The 10,726-nt window shown below is 39.2% G+C and overlaps 1 protein-coding gene and 1 pseudogene across 1 annotated transcript; both read left to right on the forward strand.

Annotated features, from left to right (window-relative positions):
- The first annotated feature begins 508 nt into the window (after positions 1-508).
- Positions 509-2,186, forward strand: LOC102857117 (small nuclear ribonucleoprotein Sm D1-like). Its single transcript, XM_006901061.1, has 2 exons — positions 509-810; positions 2,005-2,186. The coding sequence occupies exons 1-2, from the start codon at positions 528-530 to the stop codon at positions 2,079-2,081; spliced, it is 360 nt and encodes a 119-aa protein (XP_006901123.1). The 5' UTR covers positions 509-527; the 3' UTR covers positions 2,082-2,186.
- Positions 2,187-6,559: 4,373 nt separating this feature from the next.
- Positions 6,560-10,696, forward strand: LOC102864444 (annotated as a pseudogene).
- Positions 10,697-10,726: the final 30 nt, after the last annotated feature.

Consider the following 10,726-nt stretch of genomic DNA (forward strand, 5'->3'; position numbering starts at 1 on the left):
AGTGATTATTCATTTGTTAGTGGAAAGGTCAGTATGTTATATCTGCCAGAGGATTGTGGGGAAAAGATAGGGCAATCTGCTTCTGTAAAGATTTAAAAAAACAACAACCACAAAACAAAACCCAAATCTCAAAGTTGTTGCTGTCAAGCTAGAACTGACTCACAGCTGACCCTCGAGTGAGTTTTCCAAGGCTGAAAATCCCTTGGGAGGAACCGGCCCATCAAATTCATTTGGGAAGAGCCTACCCAGCTTTCTTCTGGGGGGACCTTTAATGGATGTCAGCTGCCAGAGAGGCATGGTCTTAGGAATGAGCAGTGTGACTCCCTATAATTTAGGCTTCCAAAGTCCCCTTCTGTAACACTTACAGCCTTGGAAACTCTGTGCGGTTGTTCTGTTCTGTCCTGTAGGATCACTATGAGTAAGAATCGACTAGACGGCATTTTACGTCCAGATCTCCACGAGCGGCTCGATCTTCTGTCCTCTGGTTTCGTGCGTTTCGGAGCAGAAAGGGTGACGGCGCCGCCAGGATGAAACTCGTGAGATTTTTGATGAAGTTGAGTCATGAAACTGTAACCATTGAATTGAAGAATGGAACACAGGTCCATGGAACAATCACAGGTGAGGATGTCAGCATGAATACACATCTTAAAGCTGTGAAAATGACACTGAAGAATAGAGAGCCTGTCCAACTGGAGACACTGAGTATTCGAGGAAATAACATTCGGTATTTCATTCTGCCAGACAGCTTACCTTTGGATACCTTACTTGTGGATGTTGAACCTAAGGTGAAATCTAAGAAAAGGGAAGCTGGTAAGTTTGAAAAGTTGTTTGCTTATTTTTTTAATGGTTTCATATTGTTATTATTCCCTCTTATAAGTGTGGACATTTATAAACAGTAAGGCTTTTTTATAGCTCAGTCCCCTATGTTTGACATGTCTGCATATCAGCACAAAGTTTGAGCTCCTAGTGTTGCTATTAAAAAGACTGGCACCATTCATATTTTCATTCCTCCTTATGAATGACTCAGTTCCCCCTTTGCCCCAACCTGGGAAGTTTCTGAGCTTTTCAGGCGTTTTGAACTTTTTCAGGGCTTGCTGTGTGAGGTCTCTTCCTTCCCTAACACACCTTGTTTTTCTGGTGGGACCTTTGCTGTGTATATTCTTACCTTTTAGAGGTAAGACGTTTACTTGCGTATCTTTAATTATTTATTCTCATTTGTGTCCTTTTATTATTTCCTGGAATTCTTAATAATTGGACATTTGCCTTCTTTAAGTCTTTTATCTCTACCTTTTTCTGTTTTCTCAGACTAGCATGTATTTTTTACTTTTCTTTGATATATGATCAATTTTTTGGCATAAACCTATTCTCATTTTACAGCTAGAAGAATAGTTTTCTTATCACTGGTAGGACATTATTATCGTTTTGCTTTTTGACATTTTATATATGGTTTTGATTGTTTCCTCTGATTTTTTTTATTTGATCTCTCCATTTGGTCTCTTACATTAAGTCTCTTATATTTAAGTTTTTTGAGAATTTGAGCCATTATGCATTAAGTTGAAAGTTACTAAAAAGAGAAGTTGCAGGGTAAGAGGCTGGATTCTCCTTATAGGGGGCTTCAGAAGACTGTTGGCTTCTTCACTGAGACCCATACTTTGAGTATCTGGATGTCTTTTAGGCTTGGTTTTCTCACTCAAAGATTTACAGTCTCCTGCCTTGGGAGATCCTTGTCTGGTAGCATGTGATCTGCAGGCATTCATTATAATAATCATTTTGAGGCTCTTTGCCTTATACTGACAATAAATACATTTTTTTTCGGCATGACCCACTTATACATATGAAACAACATCTCAGAGAATCATGCTTGCTCATTAAGAACAATAATAGGGGAGGGAAGTATAATGTGTGTGTGCGCACGCGCGCTTGTCTGTCTAAATGTTGTTTGTGGTAGACTTAGGTAACACTGGTGCAGAAGAGATTTTAACTTTATATTTTCTTTTCCCTCAGTCGCAGGAAGAGGAAGAGGCCGAGGTCGAGGAAGAGGACGTGGCCGTGGCAGAGGAAGAGGGGGGCCTAGGCGATAAAGTCTTTCAAGATTTACTGTTTCAAAGGGTTAAGTTGATTTGGGATTTTTTTTGTACAGATTTTGTTTTGTTTTTGTCAGTTTTTAATAAACATAAATGTGGGACGAAATTGTCTCCTGTCTATATCAGAGTTTTGAATAGTTGCATATATGTTCATTATCTTAACAGATTAGAGCTTAGAGCTAATGGTCAACTACCATACAGTCTCAGAATAAATCAGTTTTTAAATAACCATGGTTTAATTTTTTTTAATTAAAATTTTTGTTTTTTTTATGTTTCTAGAAGATATACTTTCTTTACATACTGTGAACATGCATTTTACTGCTTCATTTTTACTTCAACTCTGTAGACAGACATATGTAGTGAAGATACTATTATCAGTACTTCAGAAATTAAGACCTATAAATTAATTTCTCTGCCGGGAATTTAATGTTGAACATAGGAGGCAGGAGCTAAATCTTTTCTTTTTATTCAGTTATGTATTATGGGCTTTTTAAAAAATCCCACTTTGTAATGAAACTTTCTATGAATGTTTTTTTACTTAAAAATATGATTTGGGTTCTACAAAAGGATTACTTAAATTGAGAGGTAGCAAGAGTATTTTTGTGTGTGTATTTGTTTTAAAGAATTAACTGTAAACATTTGAATATACATATGTTTAAAGGTATCTTCTTTCAAAGTAAGTCTGATACTTTATTATTCCATGTTTCTTCTATTCATACACTTAACCTTAGTAATTAAGTACTCCATAGTAATTACTAATTTTATTACACATTATCTAGCACTGGTTAGATAATTTTGTCAGAAATCCAAAGATCTAAAGCATGAGGGGTGGTAATGTTTTAAATCCCTGATTATTAAGAGACCTTACTATGAATGTTCTATAATAGGGATGATAGTAAAATTCCCCATTGGTACATTCCATGTGTCATTATGCATGGCACAATATGACTGATTTATACCTTTATTCCATATTTTTTAAAAAGTAAATTGCAAATTAGAGTGAATATAACAGCTATAAACAATACTTCATATTAATTGGTTTGTTTTAAAAATAGTGAGTAGTGACAGTTTATTTTTATATTAACCCAAATACCATGTAATGAAAAGTCTAGCTGTAGGAGTGTTAACATTCAGAATATTTGCAGTGTGCAACTAGTGTAATAAGATGGTTTAAGTTTAAGAAATTATTGTGGCTACTAGATTGAGTTACTCCACATAGGGGGTCATCATTTGAAGATAAAACTAAACTGATTACCCTAACTAGTCAGAAAGAAAGCATTGCACTAAGAATAGAAAACAGTGTTCTGTAACATGCTTTGCTTTTTTGGAAAAGAAAAGCATTTATTATGAGTATAGATAACACCGTAAGTAAAATGGTAGAAAATAAAAATCCACAGTATTTTGATCTTTTGTAATCACTCAAAATGCAAGTTCACTGCTATGAAGTAGTTTCTGACTCCTAGAGACCCTCCCTCGGGTTTCTGCGACTTTAAATCCTAATGGGAGGAGACTTAAGTGGCACCGCCAGATTTGAACTAACAGAGACTCTTGGCCTTTAGGTTAGCATTTATATCTCCCTAGGGACTATTCTACCAGAACTCTCCCAACTGTTGTCTATACATTATCTTCTGAGTCTAAATGACAGATGTTCCTTGAAAACATGGCAATCTTAAGTGCATGTCTAACTATATAAAGTAATGCTGGGGACTTTTACCTAAGTCTACCCCATGACTACTCTTGTGATATACCATGGAGTCGGAACTAATTCATAGTTGGTTCTCCACTGGGGTTTCAGAGACAGCAAGTTACATGACAGGAAATTGCCCATCTTTCCCCTGCTGAACTGTGCCTTTGGGTTGGCAGTGCAACTTCTTCTCTGTAAGCCACCAGTGTTCCTATCCACTCTAGGTTGGTATGCTCTTAGGCTCAAATGCAAGAAGCGATCCAGTGTCTTCCTGACTGAAATGATTTCAGCAAACTGCCTCTAGAAACAACCTCCCTGTTAGTTGCAGTTAGGAGGAATTGCTGCATTCTCACAGGCGTAAACCTTCGTCAGCTGGCTGCAGGAGAGCACTAGGACCTGGAGGATGAGCATTGTCAGGCAGCTAATGCCACATTTACTAAGTAAACACTTTGCTACTGGCAGAACTCGCTATTTTGGCATATCTGGTGCATCTAGGGGGGAAGTTGTAGAAACCTTTTCTCCTGAACAGCAAAGCATTTTCATTCCAGAATCCAGTATTGCTGTCCATTGTATTTGTGTGTTTTTATTTGGTATTTTTATATACTTTTTATTGGCTTGCAAGGTTTTTAAAATTTTTTGTGCCCATAAATACATACCTTTTCAGTCTGTGTATGTTTTGTTGACATCCAGCTTAGAAAAAGCAAATAGTTTGCTAAGAATACATTAGACTTTAATGTATGCATGTTTATTTAGGTCAAGGTGTCTTTTATAGCCATTACTTAAAGAAATAATGTTCTTGAGTTTCTTAATCAAAATTTTTTATACCAGATTCCTGATACCTTTCAGAACAGTCATGGCTATTTTATCCTGAGGGAGCTCTGGTGACTTAGTGACAAGAAGCTATGCTGTGAACCAGGAATCACTGGTTCAGTTCCAGCAACTGCTAAGCTGGATTAAGGAGAGCATCTTCTCACATGTAATTATACTGACTTGGAAAACCCCTTGGAGGGTCAACTTTGGGTCGGTTTTGACTCAACAATACCTAATAACATTTTAACCTAAAATTACTCTGGTCTGGGCCTAGCATGTCTGGTACATAGCTGTTTGTGGGAGGAGAGGCTGGGTCATTTCTTTACCTCCCTAAGTTGCCTGTGTTTCTGTTTAACAACATTCTTTAGAAGCCATAGTGTTCACACACGTTGGCCTTTTCTCCTGAGCCAGACAGGAGAGTCAAAGCACACTTCAGTGTGCTCTGTGCACCAGTTCTCCTACGCTGGTCCAAGGTAAGCCATGAAGGAAAGAAGGAGCACCCTTTTTGCTTTCCAGTCCAAATTGTATTCTTTAGCTTTAAAACCACATAAGTCAATAATCAGGTTTTTTGTCTTCTCTATTTTCTTAAAAAAACACTGTTAAGAGAGCTACAGTTAATTGGTACATTAAAACTTCTCAATTTACATATAGATTGAATTCTTGTAAATAAACTCACAAACACCTGACATACAAAAAAACTCTTTAGTTGGTAAATGTGTTGCTCATAGCTGCATAGGTTAGAAATTCCAAAATTGACTCTTTCCGCATATTGATTTGTTGAAGAAATAACTAAATGTATAGATAATGAGCTAGGTTTCTCAGTGGAAGAAGTTCTAAATAAGAAAAGAGGCTAGAGTTAATTTTGTGCTGCTTAACTGGAGTTGGACATTTATTTCTAGATCATGATAAGAGAGATTGAGATTGTTAACAGCTTCAGTTTGCTTGGCTTCAGAAAAGCAACACTCTTGGTACCAGCAGCCAGGAAATCAAAAGACGAATTGCATTGGGAAAGTCTGCTGTTAGGGAGCTCTCCATAATACTGAAGAGAGAAACAATGTCAGTCTGGATGGAGACTAAGGTGCGCCCGGTACAGGCCATGGTCTTTGCAATTACTTGCTATGCATCAGAAAGCTAGACAATAACTAGGGATGAAAGGAGAATTGTTGCATTTAAGCTGTGGCGCTGGAGAAGATGATTACATATATACCATGAACTGCTAGAAGAACAGATTTCGTTCTAGAGAGGGTGAAACCAGGCTGCTCCTTGGAGGCAAGGATTCTGAAGCTTCGTCTGACATACTTTGGGCATGATGCAGGGAGGAACTAGTTCTTGGAGAGAGTCATCATGCTTGGTAGGGTGGAGGAGGGACAGTGCAAAAGAGCAAGACTCTGGGATGGATTGACTCAGTGACTAGGGTGATGGGTAGGTAATGTGTCAGAGATGATAAGGTTGGTTCAGGATAGAGGAGGTTTAGAGCTGTTGTACATAGGGTCACTATGAGTCTCAAGTGACTCGACGGCACATAAATTCAGTTAAAGGAAACAGGACTCTGGAGAAGTCCTTGATCAGAGGACTGGGGCAGAAAAAGTGCATGTGGAGCTTAGAGGGAAGCACCAGAAACGCTTACCTTAAAAGCCTATATTGAAAGGGCACATAAACCTGCCCTTGTTTGCTTCCAAGGCAAAGTTGAATCAGCAAAATAAATATAGTATTGAGTTACATTCCAAACAGAAGAACAAATGCCCATGAGTTAACACTAATAAATGATAATAAAGAGGGACGCATGGAAACATTTACAGGGAGGAAGAGGGAAAGACATGTTGAGATTGCAGTCAGTGTAACAAAAGCAAAATAGATGAGTTGTTGAACAGAAGACCAATTTGTTAAAAAAACTTGCACCTGAGTCATAGTAAGAATCTTAGTTCTATGTCACATTTTTCTCCCATTTTACCAAGATCCATCCATTGTTGGCCTACCCAGAATGGTCATCGTTAGTATCATTATTAATGTCTCAAGGTACTGCAGCCATAGTTCATGAAGACTGTTAGTCCTATAGTGTCTTTGAATCTACCAATTTATCTTCCTTAGATGAGTACAAACTGATCATTGTATTTTCACAAGCTTTCAATAGCTCTGATGTTCACTTTGTTTTCTATCTTAACAAAATACTGCAATTATTGCTAATAATTATTGCAATTATCCCCATTTTATATTGCTTTGATTTGCATCTCTTAACAGCTAATGAGGGAGCTCAGGTGGCCTAGAGGTAAGGAATTGACTAACCCAAAGCCAGGTGGTTCGAATCCACCAGCTGCTCCAAAGGAAAAAAGTGGGAAATTTGTTGATTTATAGCTTCTGAAAGTCTACTAGAGGATCAGTGATGAGTCATTTCCGACTTAACTGCACGTAACAACAATGGCTAATGATAAATAGCTTTGTTTGCTCCCCCCCCCTTTATGATAACTTGAATATTTGGTGAAATACCTGTTCATGTTCACTGCCCATTTTTAAATGGAATTTATCTTGTTAGGTGTTGAGATTTTAAAAATTTTATAAATTAGTTGCTTGTTGGAGATGTCATTGGCAAATTGGATCCTCTTTTTTAATGTGGTCATTTATTCCCATGAATTTCCCTCTGGATACACTGTTTTGGCTGTGTCTCAGAGGTTTTGGTTTGTAGTATTTTTATTAGATTCCAAATATTTTTAAAAACTTTTAATTCCTTGTGTAATTTTTAGAAATATGCTATTAGTCTCCATGTATACTCCTCACTTAACAACATTGTTAAATACCAAAGATTAAGTTGTTATGCAAAATATGCATTATGCAAAGAGAAGGAGGGTGGAGATTTCCTCAGAATCTGGACTCTGGTAACTGCTGTGTCCTCAACTCGACCATATTCTGGACCCTGAACTGCTGCTTTTGAACCCTATCATATCTATGTCATCCTCACACTTCCTGACACACGAGAGCTCATTGTGGCAGTCACTCAGTCCGTCTGGTTTAAAGTCTTTCTCTTTTGTTGACCCTCCACCTTCCCAAGCATGATGTTCCTCTCCAAGCAACAGCTTCTCTTAACAACATGCACAAAGTGTGTGAGACGAAGCTTTGTCATCTTTGTGTCCAGGGAGCTCTCTGGCTGCACATATGAAAAATGAGGATCTAAGTATAGAGTTATTGTAACTAAAAGGGACAATAATAGACATGAGAAACACAGCAAGACATAGTGCAAATTTGCAAAAGAACCAGAAAAATAGAGGATAATAGAATTAACATGTTGAAGAGCAAAATGAAAGATTCAAGAATGCTGAGCATAATTTAATGGAATTATGGGGCAAGAGAAATAATATATGCATAATGGGAATCCCAGAAGGTGATGAGAGAAAAGAACAAAAAAAAATTTGAAGAAATGATGGAAAACGTCTTCAATCTAAAAATCTACATGAATTAACAAATCCAGTAAGATTTAAGTTTCCTAAAAAGGATAAATCCAAAGAGGCCAAAACCAGGGCACAGTCTCTCAAAAATGAAAAACAGAGAACTCTGAAAGTTGTGAGAAAGAAGTAGTCACAGGCGAGCTCTGGTGGCCTAGGGGCAAGAAGCTGCACTGCAGTCCCAGAGGTGTACGGTTCAAATCCACCAGATGTTCTGCTAAAGAAGGAGGGACAATCTCCTCCTGTACCAGTCAGATCTGATTTGACGGTACACACACACACACACAATTTTTTTTTTCAAGAAAAATACCATGTTAAAAAGAAATGCCCTTACATGTTTGTTGTTTTATGCCATTGAGTTGCTTGCCACTCAGCTAACCTATACTGATAGAACCCTAAACGCTGCTCTATCCTGTGCCAACCTTGCCGTCTCTGACACACTCATTCCCACCATCCCAATCACAGAATCGATCCATCTCATCGAGGGTCTTCCTCTCCTGTGCCATCCCTCCACTCTCCCAAACGTGATGTCCCTCTCCAAGGACCAGTCCCTCCTTGCAACATGCCCAAAGTATGTCAGATGAAGCTTCAGAATCCTTGACTCCAAGGAGCAGTCCAGCTTCACCCTTTCCAGGGCAAACTTGTTTGTTCTCCTAGCAGTCGACGGTATAGTCAACACTCTTCTCCAGCACCACAGCTCAAAGGCATCAATTCTCTTTGTATCATCTCTAGTCACTGTCCAACTCTCCTATGCATAGTATGTAATTGCGAAGACTATAGCCTGAATCAGGGCATCTTAGTCTCCAGCCTGACGTCATTGCTCTTCAGTACTCTGGAGAGGTCCCTGACAGCTGACTTTCCCAGTGCAACTTGTCTCTTGATTTCCTGGTTGCTGGTACCAAGAGTGTTGACTGTAGAGCCAAGTAAACTAAAACTGTTAACTATCTCAATCTCTTCACCATCCATACTGATGCTGCCAATTGGTCCAGTGGTAAGAATGTGTTTTCTTGATGTTGAGCTTCAATTCGTATGGAAGGCTGTGGTCCTTGAACTTCTGCAGCAAGTGCTTCAGGTCCTACTCAGTTTCAGCAAGCAGGGTTGTATCATCTGCATAACACAGATTGTTGATAAATCTTCCACCAATCCTGATGCCACATTCCTGCTTGTACAGCCCAGTGTCTCAGGTGATCTGTTCTGCATACAAATTGAAAAGGTTTGGAGATAGAATGCATCCCTTCTTGATTTTGAACCTTGTAAGGTCTCCTTGCTCTGCTCTGACGACTGCTTCTTCGTCCAAGTATAGGTTTCACATAAGCATAATCAATGTTCTGGGAGTTCCATTCTTCTCAGAGTCAGCCATAGCTGCTTGTGATCCACACAGTCAAAAACTTTTGCATAGTCAATGAAGCACAAATAGACATTCCTCTGGTACTCTCTGCTTTCTGCCAAGATCCATCTAACATTAACTATAATATCCCTAGTACCACGGCCGCTTCTAAATCCAGCCGCACATCTGGCAGTTCTCTGTCGACATATTGCTCCAATCGTTTTTGGATACTTTTCACCAGAATCTTGCTTGCATGTTATATTAATGATATTGTTTGATAGTTTCCGCAGTCTGTTCGGTCACCTTTCTTGGGAATGGGAACAAATATCAATCTCTTCCAGTCAGTTGGCCAACTCACTGTCCTCCAGATTTCTTGGCACAACTTAGCACATCAGAGCACATCAGGGCAGCATCTGTTTGTTGAAATATGTCTATTGGTATGCCATGAACTCCTGGAGCCTTGTTTTTTGCCAATTCTTTCAGAGCAACTTGGAACTTCCTCTTTCATCACCACAGGGACTGCACTGCAATCCCAGAGGTGTGAAGTTTGAATCCACCAGATTCTCTGCTGGAGAAGGAGAGACAATCTCCTATACCAGTCAGATCTGATTTGATGGTACACACATACTCCCTTACAAAAAGAAAGAAAGAGAGAAAGAAAGAAAAAGAGAAGGGAGGGAGGGAGGGAAGGAAGGAAGGGAAAAAGAAAGAAAGAAGGAAAGAGAAAGAAGGAAAGGAAGGAAGGAAAGGAAAGGATCTGCAACAAGATTGTCAGGTTTTCCTCAGAAACATTATAGACCAGAAGGCAATGTAATGAAATAATCAAATTGCTGAAAGAAAACCAAACAAAAAAAACCCCTTGTCACACAAGAATGTGTATATCCAGCAAAACTACCCTTTAAAAACAAGTTAGGAGCTCGCCAAAATGGCCGCTACCGGTCAAGGAAACTTCGAGTCATTGGACCTTGCAGAATTTGCTAAGAAGCAGCCATGGTGGCGCAAGCTATTTGGACAAGAATCTGGGCCTTCTGCTGAAAAGTCAGCTGCTCATTGGAGGTGTCACTGGCTGGTGCACGGGTTTCATATTCCAGAAGGTTGGAAAAAGTTAGCGTCAACAGCTGTGGGCGGTGGATTTTTTCTCCTTCAGATTGCAAACCACACTGGCTACATCAAGGTTGACTGGCAACGAGTAGAGAAGGATATGAAGAAAGCCAAGGAGCAACTGAAAATCCGTAAGAGTAACCAGATACCTAACGAGGTCAGGAGCAAAGCTGAGGAGGTGGTGTCATTTGTGAAGAAAAACGTCCTTGTGACTGGGGGATTCTTCGGAGGCTTCCTACTGGGCATGGCATCCTAAGGCACATAGCTTCACCGCCGTGGTTTCTGG

The sequence above is a fragment of the Elephantulus edwardii genome, unplaced genomic scaffold (assembly GCF_000299155.1).
Source record: "Elephantulus edwardii isolate Elephantulus edwardi_28Jun2011 unplaced genomic scaffold, EleEdw1.0 scaffold00307, whole genome shotgun sequence".
In the NCBI taxonomy this organism is placed as follows: domain Eukaryota; kingdom Metazoa; phylum Chordata; class Mammalia; order Macroscelidea; family Macroscelididae; genus Elephantulus; species Elephantulus edwardii.

What these genes read in the sequence shown, in the direction of transcription:
- LOC102857117 (XM_006901061.1), top strand. Translation starts at nt 528, where the DNA reads ATGAAACTCGTGAGATTTTTGATGAAGTTGAGTCATGAAACTGTAACC. An exon ending in ATCTAAGAAAAGGGAAGCTG is followed by an intron (nt 811 to 2,004) that starts GTAAGTTTGAAA and finishes CTTTTCCCTCAG; the next exon opens with TCGCAGGAAGAGGAAGAGGC.